Here is a 16,032-nt window from a genome sequence, read left to right on the forward strand (position 1 = left end):
CTACAGATGCGGTCGCTAGTCTTCCACATACAATATAAACATGACACAAACGTATAAACATACATACACATGCACTACCAGTCGCAAGTCTGGACACACCTTCCGTAGCGTAAAAGACCAAGTCAACTGCAGGAGGAATTGAGTTATGAAACTGACAATACATTATTTAACAGTCTATGAACACAGCCAGCATGGAGAGTCCATGTGGTGTGAATTCACCAGCATCTCTTTCAGTTATCTTTTTTTTAATAATCTATAACTACCCATGATGCTTCTAATTCATGCAGCCTCTCGGCACAACTTTTCTCATCTGCGTTAAGTCACAACGGTTTTCCTGCTCCTCGCCGTGATGCCTTAAACGCCTCGCTGTTTGTGCGTTTGTCTCCAGTTTGCCGCCTACATCCGGGCGGCGGTGCGGAAGGAGAAGGGGCTGCCCATCCTGGTGGAGCTGCTGCGGATGGATAATGACAGGGTGGTGTGCTCGGTGGCCACCGCTCTGAGGAACATGGCGCTGGATGTCAGGAACAAGGAGCTCATAGGTCAGTGAGCAGCCACACAGGCAGCGAAACAGGATCCGCCTCCGGGCGGTTTTTGCAGCAGAAAACAGGAAAGAGGAAGGTTTGTCTCAGGCCGCGACGGATTGCTAGTCAGCAGCTTTGAAGCATCGACGCTGGTGTTGTGATCAAGCACCCGATCGATACTTAAACTGCTGTCTTCAAGAGAACCGGACATTTATAAGAGGCGCTTTGCTCGCTTTTGAGAAAACGGTGAGGATTTAATGACGTACATCCGCATAGTTATTATTCTAGTTGAACATTCTGTCCCAAAATGTTGCAAACGGTTCAAGGTGAATTGCTCCTGGCAGGGTAAGCAGCGTTTTAGTGTTGCATTCAAAGTTTTCTGTCAAGGTAAATAGGTAAAAAAAAAAAAAACGATGAAGGGGCTGGAGCTTTGTGTAATCATATCAAAGACAAGTTATGTTATTTTCTCATTTCATCCAACTCTAGTTCTACGTTTTGTTTTGTTTTTGCTCATAATGAAACAAAAAGAACAACAAATTTTCCCCTTGGCCCTGCTGTTGGAGATAATGAGGAGTTGTGTGGCCTTCAGTCTCGAAGCTGAAGCAGCGATAGAGGAGAAACAAAGCGAGTGAACCGTGTCTCAAACCCCCCCGCCTACTGAAAAAATAAACTACGGAAAATATCACACACAGCATCAAAAATGATCAACCTCCCCACTCCCTGTCTGTCCCATGAGAATGAACTTGCCATCACACGCCTGGCACCAACAATAATAAACAGCCCAGACCATCCCCTCCACCAATTCTTCACACTCCTCCCATTCGGCCTGAGATACGATTATCCCTATGGGACAATAGAGACCTAACTAACTAACTAACTAATGGTCGCTCAGCACACGCCCCCTTCCTCTCCGGGGTCCCGAGACATAAACAGAAACAACAGAGTGACTGTTTTTCATGTTGCTGCACTTTGCTGTGCTGCATTCGCGTCTCACTGGTCCCCTCCTCTACCTCCTTCCCCCCCTCAGGGAAGTACGCCATGAGGGACCTGGTGAACCGGCTCCCCGGCGGCAACACCAACCTGCTGTCGGACGAGACGGTGGCGGCCATCTGCTGCACCCTGCACGAGGTCACCAGCAAGAACATGGAGAACGCCAAGGCCCTGGCCGACACGGGCGGCATCGAGAAGCTGGTCAACATCACCAAGGGCAGGGGAGACAGGTGAGGCGGAGTCGCGGATCCTCTGAACCCTCCCCAACCCCCCTCCTATCCTCCCGGTATTCATGCTTTTAGCCGCTGTGACAAACCAGCGAGCATGTTCACACGCTCCGATGCCTCCGAGTGTCAGCCGGAGAGTGTTTGCTCCGGACGTTTTACAGCGGTTAGCTCAGGTTGTTCCGCCTCGGGGAAGGTGGATGTATGTGTGCGCTGAGATTCCCGCCCCCCGCCCTCCCCCCTGTGCAACAGTGAAACAATACGTCCTCTCTATTTTTAGGCCGCCGCTCCAGTTGCAATGCTGGTTCGGGTTAAAACAAGTCAAGGACTTTTCCTTTCCATTTATCGCACCACCCTTTAAATGTGTCAGTGTGTAAAATATGGCCTGATTTATCATTTTTATATTAAAAATGCCTCGTCTACTGCCTGTAAATATTAATAAAAGTGCACACTCACAGTACAATAAAAGTCATTTGGTTTTCCTACCCATAGAACGGTACTTATTTATACATTAAAATATGCCTAGATCAAGGGTGTTTTCTCCCAGTTAGCTACCATCTTGCACCGCCGTATTTCTAAGGAAGCTGGTTTGGGTCCAGCCCTCCTGGTTTTCCACATTTAGTGTGAATGCTCGCATCCTCAAATAAACCAACAAAGAAGAAGGTAGATGAGGGTTTCAGGTTTGGTTGCGCAGGCCACTGTAGTTCACTGGCAAACTCGGGAGAGGGAGCGTGAGCAAATGAGCGCTGCAATCTCAAATTTTGACCACTAGATGGCAGAATTCTAAACACTGTACCTTTAAAACCTACGCAGTGATTGTTTTAGTGTGGGTGTGAGTGTTGGAATGATTAATGATGCAATGTTTTCTGCCGCCTCGCAGGTATACCATGAAGGTGGTGAAAGCAGCGGCTCAGGTGCTGAACACGCTGTGGCAGTACCGGGACCTGCGTGTCATCTACAAAAAGGTAATAATGCTCAAGTCAAATCAATCAATCAGTCAATCTTTATTTATCTGGCACCTTTCATACATTACCAATGCAACACAAATCGCTTCACAAATTAAAATACAAAAAATATATTAGAAACCGTCCCTCCAACCCCCCATAAACATGCACGCATACGCATAGCACTAGCATAGCACATAGCATTCAATGTTGAGAATATTCAATATTTCATAGATTCATAGATCACTTTTGAATATGATGATGTATTAACAACGTACTTGGCTTTTGCAACATGCTTGGACATCATATATTGATGTCTTCAGTGTCTATCTGCAGTGTAGCAAGTTGTGTCCAAACCTTTGACTGGTAGTGCATATCAACATTGAGCTTTTTAAAGGTAGCTCCTCGCTAAAATGCTCTGACGCTCAGCACTGTTGCAGTCGTTTTGAACCACCACCTCTTCTCCCCGCCCCAACAGGACGGCTGGAACCAAAACCACTTCCTCACCCCGGTGACGACGCTTGAAAGGGACCGGTTCAAGTCCCAGCCCACGCTGCCCACGAGCACTATTCAGATGTCTCCGATCAACCACCCCGGTATGCTGGGGCTGGACGCAGACCCCGGCCACATTATTGAAATAGACGGCTGGCTGTGTCGCAAAGGGCAAGAAGAGAAAAAATAAATAAACAGAAGAGAAGAAATCCTCTAGGATTTAAAGTGACAACGTGTCTTTTGTGTCCACAGCCCCCAGCACCATGTCGTCTCCCGCCATGCTGGGCATCAAAGAGCATAGAGACTCCATCAGAGACTACCAGCGAGCACAGTCAGCTATGCAATTTTATAATTACCAAGGCGACGGCACCATCCACAAAAAACAGTATACAGGTAAACAGTGGCTCAGACTTGACGTGTCTCCTCTGTCGGGGGCAGTCGGTCCACAGCGAACTGGGCCGCTCGGCTCCACAATAGCGTCTTTGTTAGCGGGCCCAAGGCGCAGCACGCAGGGAGGGGAATGCAGTGGGGCATCTAGACAGACTGCAGCCAGACATCAGCGGCTGCCAACTCGCCCCCTGGTTGGCGGTGGCGGGGCCGCTGGCTGTGTACACTGTGGCCTCCGCAGCCTTGTACGCTCGCCGTTTTACATTTAGCCAAGTGGAAATTTCAGAATTCAGCGAGAAAGACGAGGCGGCAGTAAAAATATCCAGAGTAAACAGCTGAGCAGCGGCGGGTAACTCTTGTCACCGCTGCTCGGCTTGTTGTTTCTCTTCCCACCACGCTGAAGCACTTCCTGATCCGGAGTGTCTGATTCTTTTGTTTGGTTTTGTTTAAAAAAAAATAAAACTCAACAGACAGAGCTTTTTATTTTGAAGTCAGCGGCTGCTGGTCAACACAGCCAGGAAGGAAAAGATGGCATGAAGTTCAGGAAAGAAATGATATCGATGAATATCAGGCAACATTTTTTTTTATCTGTGGAGCCTTCAAGTCACGTGACCTTGTGACTCCAAACAAATGTCCAATCTATACATGCAGGACAAATAGGAAACACACACTGCTGTACTCACTGCTACGTTTTCAGTGTTTTAAATGATATTTTATATCTTATTTGATATTTTTTGTTTTCAGGGTCTGCACAGCCGTCGTCGTATTACTACCCGTCGCCCACGAGGGAGGAGCCAAGAAGAACACAGGTGAGAACGCAGGTGCACCGACGTGAGGTTTTGTTAGGATGGAGGTTCTGCTCTGGAATGTGTTAGCAACAATTGAAAATAGAGAGAAGGAGTTTGAGCTGGAAGGGATTAAACATCTCACTCAGCTATTGCTCCCATTTTAGGGGAGAAGATGATGTTTTAAATAGCTGGCTGACGATTGACTTATTTACGAATTTGTATTTGAATTTTTGATCTCTTAACTTCTTAGACGCCTGCTTTTTTAACATGCTTCCGGCTTTGAGACGAACCTGGATCCATCCTGAGCTTGCGATCCAACCTTTTTACTCCTTGGAAATGTTTGATGTTGTTCTTTCCGGAAGGCCCCGCCGGTCTGAGACCTCTCCTGGCCGCTGTGTACACTTGGCGGAGGGACAGCCGGCCCTTCCAGCCCGCTTGACTAACACAAAGAGACTGACACGTATTCCGCTGCGGGTAAATGCCGACGCTGGGAACGGTCCCCGGTCGCATCAGCCTTTGTCTGAGGCCGAGTGGATGTGACTGCCGGGGATCGAGGCGGTCTGGGTGCACCTGTCAGCGCGGGACACGTCCCGGTGTTGATAGTGGACACAGTGGGATGGAAAAACAGCTCTATCTGTCTATCTAGCTAGCTAGCTAGCTGTCTATCTACAGTATATTTCTGTCTATCTAATTATCTCTCTGTCTGTGTACCATCCAGACAATCTGCTCAGACGTTTATGTTTGTGGTCGATGATGAGTTTACGCCTCTTCTTTTTCGCGCCCTATTGTTTAATCTCCTGCTCAACTGCTGAAAGAAGCACCTGTGTACTTTCGGCAAACCTTCACAGGAACTTCTCACTGCTCTCTTTTTTTTCTTCTGCGGGTGCTCCATAGAAAGCTCAATATTTTACTTTGTTTGAATAAATTATCATCCAGTCTGATTTGTGCTTTGGAGATGCCGATAGTCAAGTCTGCCAGTCAGTCAGTGAGTCAGTCAGTGAGTCAGTCAGTCAGTCCTCATGCTAAATAAACTAAGGTATACTTTATTGTTCGGGCCCACAAACACATTCATACAATTCATATCAAGACACAATGACATTAAGAAGAAATTAAAAAAAATCATTACAACACATTAAAGCATAGAGGTGTTAGTGTATATATTATTTTTTTATTTCGCTCTCACGACGACTTGAGAAAATAAAACTTCTTCTCGACAGTGAAGTTAAGCTCAGCCATCCTAACCTCAGCCCACTTCCTCTCCTCGTTCCTCCTCCCTGCAGCCGATGTACTACACCGACGAGCTGAGCCGCAGGAACTACGACACGTACAGGATGTACTCGAAGGCGCCGCACGGCTACCACGACGAGCCCTACCTGGACGAGGTGGTCACCTTCCCGCCCATGGCGGACTACGGCACTCAGCCGCACAGCCTCAAATCCACCACCAACTACGTGGACTTTTACGCCAGCTTACGGAGGCCTTCGTACCGGGCGGAGCCGTACCCGGGCTCGCCCGACTCCTGGGTGTAGAGGGCGAGGAGGGCGGCGGCTGCAGGGGCGGGGGGCGGGGCCACCGAGAGCAAGGTGCCAGGAAGCACAAGATGAACTCTTTCATGAACTCTGGCTTTATATGAGTGTGTTTGTTGTACAGTGGATGTGTGCGTGTGTGTGCGTGCGTGCGTGTTTCGAGAGGGGAGTTCAGCTGAGCGATGGCAGATGGAAAGATGGAACGTGTGCCAAAGAAGGAAATAAAGGAATGTTGTTTTTTCTCCCTATTGTTTTAGCAGAAGAAGATGGAATCTGGCTTGGGGACGTGTTTTTTTTTTTGTTTTGTTTTTTGTTGTTTTCCTGAACGATAGCGGACGATGATGTGAAGAAGAAGAAGAGATGTACTGCTCTGTCTAGGTGTTAGTTTGACTTTTCTTTTAGAGAAACTCTGAGCTGTGACAGCATGATGAAAAGGTGTGAATCATGTGAGCGAGGGTCTGCGGTGAGAGTCGAGACGAGAGGAACTGTGTATGTGCCGAAGCTGAAATGGATCATGAACTCGTGGGTGTAAAGAAAAAAAACATAAATGAATAAAAAAAATTAAAAAATCAACTAAAACAAAAGTGAACCAATGGTGTTAGACTGTACAGAGGGATCTAATTGTACCTGTACTCACTGTCCAAGCTGTGTGTTGCCATGAAGTCTTGTACATTTCTTTCATTCTGTTGTAAATACGTCGAAACAAAACATGTTACCTGGTTTACACTCATCAGCACTGGTTAAAAGAGAAAACTTGTGCCATGTTAAAAAAAACAAAAAAAATCTAGAGATATATAAATATATGAAGAAATATGTGGACAGAGGTGGCATCATGAAACAACTAAATAAAAGGTCAGTTTTGTTTTTTAAACGTGTTGTATCATCAACTTTTTTTTCAGCCGTTGGCGTGCGCTCGGAAAACACTGTAGCACAAATCAAAACGCTGCTCAGCTCTGAGCAGTTTTATTATTCCCCACTTGTTTTGCTCCCGCAGGGCAAATTGTTTCATAAAGTCGTATTTACACAAGAATGCTTTTGAAGTAGCGGTGCCTGCATTTCATAAAAGCTGAGGCGACCCTGAAAGAAAGCTCCACATCTCTGCAGAGATCAGCCACTGATTCTATGAGAAAATCAATTTTACCCCTGAGGAGTAGGGGGGAGGACACTTTCCAAACACTGATGTTGTGTAATAGGATGCAAATGTACCAGGAGTGGCAAAAACACTGCAAAGAAAGAAAGAACAAAGCAGGAAGGAAACCAACATATAGTGTCAAGTTGTCCTGCCGCAGTCGGTTCACCAAAACGCACATCGACTGACTTTAGAAAGCTGACACCAATAGTTTTAGGCTCACATTTCAAACATATTTGACCATTTTTATTTTTATTTTTGTAGAAGAGTGGAGCTGTTAAGAGGCCACAACTGATGCAAAAACAGTTTAAAAAGTAAAACCTTGTTTTACATTTATCCATAGCTGGAATAAAAAAATAAAAAAAAAGAAACTTGCATTAAATGTAAATGTGACATGTGAAATGGGGCGTGAAACGTTCAGCCCTTATTGTTCTTCCTGGCTTTGCAAAATGTGACCCAGTAAACCTGTGACACAAGCGATGACACGAATCCGCCCTCAGAAACACATTATCGACATGCGCTAATGCTCGCTTCACGGCTTCGCGTGTTTTTGTGCCTGTGTGTGTGTGTGTGTGTGTGTGTGTGTGTGTGTGTGTGTGTGTGTGTGTGTGCGTGCGCGCGCGCGCGCGTTTGTGCGTGTTGGGGGTGGCGGGGGGGGTGACTTCCTGTAGTGACGTCACACCTCCAATGAGTATAAAAGCAAGGCGGTGGGCGGAGGGGGCGAGTTGACTTCGCTTCTCTTTCTGTTGTCTGCTGGGAAACTCGGACACGATGGTGCGACAGATCTCCAAAGGCGCTCCTGAGCTGAAAGCCGGACACCCTCCTGCAGGTAAAACATCTGCACTCACCTCGCAATCTGCGCGCTATATGCGTGGTATATATACCCCCCCCACCCACCCCCCACCCCTCTTCCACGGAGACAACGCGTTTTTTTGTTTTGTTTTTTTTTTGCTTTGAGCCCGTGGTGGGTGGGATGTTGTGCACGCAAAGTTGCGTCCAATTTCTATTGTTTCGATTTTTGTTCGTTCGTCGTTTTATTGTTTTTCTCCTGCAGCGAAGAAAATTTTCTTTTCCTCTCGCAGGGTTTGTCGCTTCGTCGCGACCATTTTCAATCAGATGCAATCATCGCCTTTGCTTTTGTGTTTCGTCGTCGTTGTTGTTGTTGTTGTTGTTGCCCTCTCGGGTCTCTGGTGTCTTCCTGATTGCTCGCTCGCTTCTGGGACGCCTTGTTTTTGAAAAATGCAAACTGAAATGCACATTTGCGTACATCCTTCGCCGTCTTTCCGCTTTTGCAGCGTAGTTTTGCAGTTCAGCCAATCTGTGGAAAAAGACAGCAATTTAATGGCCCGTTTGTGTTAGGCGCCCCTTGTGGCTATAGTTGATACTGTTACAACGACCAACATATTTTTCAAGTTATTTTGAACTAAATGTTTTTATTTCTTTCTTTTTTAACGGGTTGATTTAATTACCTCGCATCTCGGAAACGCGTACTTGTGTGACGTTCACATCTTACGTGCCCGTGATTTTTAACCGTGCCCAAATTGTGACGACTGCTTGCAAGCAATAATTAGAGGATTTTTAAAGAATGAAAAAATATAAATATTTCTAGTCTCGTAGGTTGTGCGAGTTTTGTGTAAGAGGTGCAGTTTCCCCTCTTCCCTCTCTGCGCTGTAATCCCTCTGAGGCCCCTCAGATTTATCCCCGCGGGCTGGAAACTACTGTTTAGGATGTAGGCCAGCACTCCGGGTCAAGTTACTGCACACCAATAAACCACTGTTTAAAAGCAAAGAGAACTGGCCTTGCATAAATGCCTTGGCGTTTAAATGCTCCCTATTCAGTCTTCAGGTTTGTTTGTTTTTGTTAGTTTGCTCTTCGCAACTCGGTTTTACTCAAATCAAGGGGGCCCCGATTTAGCAACAGCTCAGCCTCACACGCACGCACGGTTGCTCTAACCAAAGATTTTGTGATTGTTTTTTTGCGTCACCAGTCATGGCTGCTGGTAAACGAGTGGCTAAGAAGAACTTGGAGGAGGGTGCCGCCCATGGGACCACAGAGAAGGAGACCAAGAAGGCGGCTGACAGAGGGAGGTGGGCTGTCAGTCACACTCACAGACTGTGGAATAACCAGTGTCTTTAACATTTGCTCATCTTATTTGCTGCGTGGGTGACTGTTGTTTGAAGACATCATTTAAACAATTTGAGGTTAAAAAAAAAAAAGAGAGAGAAGGTGTTGTGAATTGCAGAGTATCAGATAATTGCTATCGGCGTTGAGAAGATGGTGGAGCTAGATGGATCTTTACTGCCGCTCAAATCTTTTATAAATAAATAAAAGGCAGAATAATAATAACAATAATAAAAACATTACTTGCCAGTTTTTAGAACCCGGCACAGAGTATATTTTTGCAGTGAGGGAACTATATTTTTTTAATTTATTTTTTTTATCAGATAACACCACATGCCTGTGGAATTACAGAAAATAACTCAAAAACACAGTTCAAGAGCTCTTAAAAATTCCCGAAGAGTGAATGCGATGCTCCATGGAGCCTCGTGACCTGTGCAGCACGTTGCTGCCGAAGTGTGTCTGTGTGTGTAGTGGGGTACCATCTTAAAAAACAACAACAACAACACACATCTGCCAGGACTGAGATATGTTACAGACGACACAAGCTGATGAGGTGAAAGATTACAGTGACTTAAGATGGGACAGATGTGGGCTAATTGACTTGGCAACTGTTGCAGAAGTCGCAAATGTGTTGTGGGAAACCAGTTTAATTGTTATTGTTGTGCATAGTTTTGGTTTTTATGCACTTTAAGAAGAATCTGGGTCAGACCGGATGTGACTTTTTCTCTCCCAATTAAATCTCCCATTTCCCTCCAGGGTGATTTGTCCCTTTACAACCTGTGACACCCCTATGTTTTGATCTTGTGGTCTTACACAGGTTGCTCGTCCCCTCCAACAGGATGCAACCTGTTGAAGTTCTCCTGCTGGGTGTGTTCGGCAAGGTAAACACAAATATTCCCTGTTTTGAAAAGCCAGTTCCCTTTCTGCATATCCAGTCCAGTAACCACCGAGCAACCCAGATTAGTTCCAGCCCTCCTCCTCCTCCTGAGGCCCCTGGTGCCGCCTGGGCGATAACGTACTCCCTTTTTGTCCCTCTTTCTTTTTTTCCGTGTTTTGCAGCGGAAGTACGATTTTCCAGAGACCCCGGTGAGCGTGAGGCACAGCAAGCTGCGACCTGCGTTGGAGAAGACCTACCGCCCCTCGAGGGTTCTCATCCAGCAGCCAAAGAAGTTTTAAAGGAAACTCCATTGAGAAAAGACCAAGGGATTCCGTACAAAGTCAGCTGAGAAAGATGAGCGAAAAGTGTTAATGGAGGTGTGTTGGGCAGGACGAGGAAGAGGAGAATGTTTGTAAAGTATTGAGAGAGAAATAACCTTCAGTGAGTTCTTCACTTAGAAGAGTAAACAAGCCCGGGCTGTTTCTGTGACAGTACTGAAAAACTGCATTTAATGTGCCTTTCCTGTCTGTGTCTAGTAGCAGAAAAACAGATGGCAATGTGGGAATGTTTTTTTGGGAGTTTTTGTGGGGTGGGAATGGGGGTTTTGTGTACTTTTGTTCTTTTTCACAGTAAATCTTCACTTTGTATTTCCTGGCACTTATTGGATTTAGTAATAAAAGAAAAAAAAATTATATATGCCATTCCTTAATTGCGCAACGGTTTTGTCCTTGTTTTTGCTATGAGATGTAACTACCACTAGGTGGCAGCAGCATTTTACCCTGTGCAAGCTTGACTGCAGAGGGTAAGAGTACCTCTTGGGCAAATTATATGAAGCAATATCCCCTTAAGGTATTAACGAGGCTTTTCAGTTCACATCTTCACCTCCACTCTGACAAGTTAATTCTGAAATATTTTGAGCAAAATCCCAAGTCACTAGTGTTAAAAAAACAACAACATCCTTTTAAATTTCACTTCCGTTGAAGTCTGCGTGCCTCAGGATCTTCTCTCTACAAGTCAATAACATTTTACTGTGGAAAACTTCCAACAGCGTCTGCCTGCAATGTCTGCTGGTCGTCTTTTCAACAAAGCGTATTCCCTGAGACGCTGGTGCTGTTTCTACATGCCTTTGATACCATCTGTTGAGAGGAGTTCACGGGCCTTCACAGCTCTGCTCCTGCAGTGGAGCGGTCGGTGGTCCTCGGGGCTTGCAGACTTTGTGTAGTCCACTGCCAGTGTCTGCTCGTTCTCCGGCCATGTGAGGAGCCTTGCTGACCCCTGGCCGCCCGCCTGCCCGGCTGAGAAAACACTGTGCGCTGTGGTCAAGGAACAGCTCACAGAGGAGTAGGAAGACTGGGGAGTTGTGTTGAGCAGCCCACAAACTATAAATATACAGTTGCGGGCTGTACAACTGTATACGAAAGTTGTTTTAATAATATACCACTGGTAAACATACCGTAAAATCGTAACAGCTGCATTAAATGGTTTCACCTCAAGAGGTCACTGTAGCCCTGGGGTGGGCAAAGCAGATGGATGGAGTGTTTTTGGTGAACCACCTCATAGAACAAACAAATATATCATGTGATATGTGCCTAAATGTCTATTGAAAATGAACAAAGGTGATATAATACAATTTATAATATTTAGCTCTTTATTGAAATTTCTCTTAAAACACTGAAAAAAATGGATGACATACAAATGTTTTATTACTTATTATTATTTCTTCAACTTCGGCAGCCCGGATTAAAAAGCTCAACGGGCCACATATGGCCCCGGGCCGTAGTTTGCCAATGCCTGCTGTAGACCAATGAGTGTTCTTGGATCTACTGTCAAAGCTGATGGAAGAGTTCTGCCATGTTTTCTCCCGAAGACAGTTTTATTTTAAAGAAATGTATTATTAATGATGGGGGAGGGGGGCATCTCTTGGAAAACCCAGATTAAAATAGGTCAGTATCTGTGACCAGTAAATATAGATGCAGCAATCCACCTTGGTGGCAAAGCTCTAAGCATTTATGCTGCAATGCTTTCCATTTCTTATCTTGTATCTGAATATCATTGCTGGGTGAGATAAGATATGTTTAGGAGGCAAAAGCTTTCAGATAATATTCAAAATATGTTTTGGCCAATTAGATTGCAGTCCATGTTGGATGACACTATTTCCGATCTCATTTATTATCGGTTGCTAAATTTCGCAAAAAAACTCTGTTTATGTGTAGTATTAATTAACTCCATGGAAATGAGGCCATTCTTTGTGAGCCCATTAATTATGTCTTCTTGCATGATCCCCTTTTCTGAAAATACTGTTACGTGCTGAAACACACAACTGTGTGAATGATCGCTCTGTGATGTCAAAAGTGATGCCTCGATTGAACTCTTTAGGCCGAGAGATGTTAATAGTGTTGCTGCAGAAGAAAATAGGGTAAAGTCAGCAATTTATTTTAGTTTAGTTTTGTGCAGCTACCACGTAACATTACTTTAGTTAATCTAGTTACTTTTTAGTCACTTTACTTTTGTTTGCTTTCCAGTCCTTCAGAGGAGGATGCTTCCATAAGACCGCCGCTCATTTCCTGCTACAAGTTTTTCAGTCACCCACTACTACTTAGAGACAACGTTACAGCAAAGGCCCAATGTTTAACATTTAGTAGCGTCAGACGGTAAGAAACCATGCTGCACACAACAGTAATGCCAATTTCTGCGTGATTTTGCATCCTTTTTTTTTTTTTTTTTTCCATAAAGCTCCGATGTCAGGATAACATCTCAATCTGGCAACCGCCCCCTGCAGACATACGTTATTATCATTATTAGCTAAACAAAACAAAAGTTTTATTTGCAGTGAGTTTATTCAACTTATATAAAAGACACGTAGGACCACAGATGCCGCTGTGGTTGTCGCTTATTAAAGTTAGACCCAACTTCTTTGCAACTGAGCACATAAAATGCATTCACTCATTAAGGACATCTTCCACGTATGAATACGACGTTTCACTTCTTCTCTCCTCTTCTTGCTATCTTTCCACCAGACTGTCTTTTTTTTTTTTTTTTTTTTTAATCCCCCGTCTACTATTTTACGACAGACCCGCTGCCTGACGGTTGTCCCAACATGTGTAACCTACATCTCCAGCATCCCCTCACGTCCATGAGGCATGCAAGGGGAATAATGAGGACGAACAAAGGAGGAAGAGGACGGTGGTGGTGGTGAAGAGCAGTGAGGCTGCTCCCTGCCCTCCCTCGGAGATGACCTCATGCGGGACGGAGGAGGAGGAGGAGGCGTAGGAGGGAGGGCAGGGGAGGAGGAGGAGCCGGCGTCCACATTGCCTACCTTGCCGGAGCCAGCAGTAGTGACTGTGTAGTAGTCTACTTGTGTGTGTGTGAGTGTGTGTGTGTGTGTGGGAGATACGCTCCGGGAAAACTTTTTCTCTGTGATACTCTAGCATCAAATGACAGATACCGGGTAAGAACTTCCACGTATATTTCTCCAAGTATATACATGTTGTTGTTTTTTTATTTTATTTTATCCGTCCTTCGGTTGCGGTGACGCAGTTAGTTCAGAGTTTGTATCGTGCCAAACTTTTTCCGTGGGAGAGTTTCCTCCGTGTGTCGACAGGAATGTCTGGACATGCCCACCCACCGCTTTAGTGAGCCGTCACCGAGCCACCGCCAGCGCCGGTGACAGCAGCTGTGTTCTCACTTGTCCGTTATTTTTGGGACTTTTCGGGCCAACACCGTGAGTTTGCTTGTTTGTTTGTCTGTTTGTCCCGAGCCTTGGACGCTACGGTGGGTGAGAAGGAAGGGGTCCGGCCGGCTGGCTGGCAGGCAGGCTGGCTGGCTAGCTAGCTCCAGCTCCGCCTCGACACACTGCTGCTAGTGCAGGTGAAGTTGGCGTGTTTGTGGAAAGAGATAGGTCGAGGGGAATGGGGTTGCTGCGCCACTTCTTGTCTGTTGTGTCGCCTGTTTGCAAACTTGTTGTGTTTATTTGACACGTGTTAATGGCAATGAACGGCAGTAGGCCAATGAATGGTTTGAGAGTCACAGCGGAGTGTCTGTTCGCACAAGTTCATTTCTTCCTCTCGGTCCCAAGGCGATGCAGCGAGTTTTTTTTTTTTTTTTTTTTTTCCTTCCCCAAATCAGATGCAAGTCATATGATTTTGATGTGAATTATAACTTTGTTAAGAAGATATGCTAACAGAGCTATTTATCTCCCTAGAATTAATTTCAAATTTCCTATTTTTCGTGCATGACTCACTGCTTTTTATTTTATTTTTTATTTTTTATTATTAATATTATTTTTTTATTAGTATGGTAACTTTTTAAATCAGCTGTCAAGAGGCTAACTGCTTGGGAAATATGTTAAGATTCTGTCTTGGCAGACTTGGCTGTGAGAAGCCCAGTGTCGGAAATTCAGTGAGATCTGTTGGCAAGTAAATGCAATAGAAAATGCATCCTTATATTTATAAAGTCACTGAAAACAATGGCTGTTATGTTGTCATTTGCCAATAGTAACAGTAATTCAGATTTGCACAAAAATGCGTCCCTTTCCAAGGATGTATTCCTATTGCATGACCATGTTTCTACAGTAGCCCGGAAGGTATAAAGTCTTGGTGTTTTATAATTGAACTGTCACAGCGCAAATGAAAAATGTATGTTATCAACTGGGACAGCAAGAATTGAGATTACACTCTTCGCAATATGCTACCTTTCCCATTAGATTGGCAACATCTAATGGAAAGAGAAACAGTGTACAGTAAAGCTGCCCTAAAAAGAAATTAAATGGAAACAAGATGAGGTTTAAAAATGTTTAGAAGACAAGTGGTTGTCAGTCGTCCAGTTGATTTTCAGCGTGGAACAACACAGGAAGGAGGAAGCAGATGTTTCACCCCCCTAAAAAAAGATCATTACGTTTCTTTTAACTGTGTGGTCGTGTTTGATGCTAATGTTAGTCTGTATTTTGTGATTGGATGCTGTGGCTTTCAAACCAGAACCCAACCCCAGATATAGTAGCCGGCTAAAGGACTGTAATCTTGTCCGCCCACAGAGATTGAATCATTGAAGTCTGACCATTGGCTCTGTGTGACTTTTGCAGTATAAAGCACATCCGCAGTGGAAGGATTGCCTTGATACTCAGCCAGGTGCTTTAAAAATCATAGCTCTGTGTTCTCTGTCATCGCTTGTAAATGCCAGGATGCTACTTTGATCACTGGCCGCACTCAGGTTGGGCGATCTGAGGGAGTTCTCAATAATAATCCCATGGTCTACTATGTTGGTACAGCATGCTGCACATGTGTCTCTTGTTTCAAGTTCTGGTTTATTTCTATGAATTTAGCTTCAGGGACAGGTTCAGTTGTGTTTACTTTTTATTTGAAAACCAACAGGTCCAACAGGCTTTTCAGGCTTGACTGCAGTTCAACTGGCTGATGTGATGGTGCATTTTTTTTTTAACACAATTCCAGGCAGTTCTACAGTAATTCTATTCTGTATCCATCACAGCCAATATTCATGCCACACCAGACGACTGGAAGCAGCACAGTGCGTCGTATGCACCATACAGAGGTCTCCTCTGACTCAGAGCGCTACAAGAGTCCCCCCTGGTCTCAGACTAGCCTGGTTCCCATGGTCTCTAGCCAGTTGGCCCTCTCCACACCCTGGCATCAGTGTGGCATTGTTATGGCTGAAGAGGCTAAGTTATTGGAGCAAGTGACCAGATTGGAAGCACCCTGGTTATTGCTCACATGAATTGAACCGTTAGAAGCGTCATCGCTTGAAAAGCCAGTTCTTGTTTCAGGGCCTTCCGTGTCAGGACACTGTTGAACAATGAGTTGCTCAGTGAATTATATTCTGGAAATGCCATGGCAAGACTTTTACTTCTGCCAATGTGTTCTTGTTTTGTACTCATTGTTGGGATGTGGGATTGTCCTCAAACCTAATAGCAATCTGGCATTGGACAATTACTTTTTACTTCTTTTTTAAAATGTATATATATATATATGTATGTGTATATATATATATATATATATATATATATATATATATATATATATA

At 44.8% G+C, this 16,032-nt stretch overlaps 3 protein-coding genes across 11 annotated transcripts in view; all 3 read left to right on the plus strand.

Moving 5' to 3' along the window:
- The window catches only part of LOC142897778 (plakophilin-4-like), a 65,763-nt gene extending 59,020 nt beyond the window's left edge, over window positions 1-6,743 (plus strand). For all 9 annotated transcript variants that reach the window (XM_076040336.1, XM_076040335.1, XM_076040339.1 and 6 more), the window contains 7 exons: window positions 389-539; window positions 1,549-1,741; window positions 2,616-2,700; window positions 3,158-3,275; window positions 3,424-3,564; window positions 4,303-4,367; window positions 5,627-6,743. In XM_076040336.1, coding sequence (XP_075896451.1) covers window positions 389-539; window positions 1,549-1,741; window positions 2,616-2,700; window positions 3,158-3,275; window positions 3,424-3,564; window positions 4,303-4,367; window positions 5,627-5,875 — 1,002 coding nt within the window. In that variant the 3' untranslated portion in view covers window positions 5,876-6,743. The remainder of the gene's footprint in view (window positions 1-388; window positions 540-1,548; window positions 1,742-2,615; window positions 2,701-3,157; window positions 3,276-3,423; window positions 3,565-4,302; window positions 4,368-5,626) is intronic.
- Window positions 6,744-7,680: 937 nt separating this feature from the next.
- On the plus strand, window positions 7,681-11,638 carry dap1b (death associated protein 1b). The gene is made up of 4 exons (XM_076040014.1): window positions 7,681-7,830; window positions 8,989-9,088; window positions 9,940-10,003; window positions 10,182-11,638. The coding sequence occupies exons 1-4, from the start codon at window positions 7,773-7,775 to the stop codon at window positions 10,296-10,298; spliced, it is 339 nt and encodes a 112-aa protein (XP_075896129.1). The 5' UTR covers window positions 7,681-7,772; the 3' UTR covers window positions 10,299-11,638.
- Window positions 11,639-13,292: 1,654 nt separating this feature from the next.
- tanc1b (tetratricopeptide repeat, ankyrin repeat and coiled-coil containing 1b) overlaps window positions 13,293-16,032 on the plus strand; it is a 78,795-nt gene continuing 76,055 nt past the window's right edge. The window contains exon 1 of the mRNA XM_076039699.1: window positions 13,293-13,447. The gene's annotated coding sequence lies outside the window, so the exon portion shown is untranslated. The remainder of the gene's footprint in view (window positions 13,448-16,032) is intronic.

This window comes from Nelusetta ayraudi, unplaced genomic scaffold, assembly GCF_046127955.1.
Source record: "Nelusetta ayraudi isolate G7.1 ecotype Tasmania unplaced genomic scaffold, CSIRO-AGI_Nayr_v1 ptg000060l, whole genome shotgun sequence".
Classification (NCBI taxonomy): domain Eukaryota; kingdom Metazoa; phylum Chordata; class Actinopteri; order Tetraodontiformes; family Monacanthidae; genus Nelusetta; species Nelusetta ayraudi.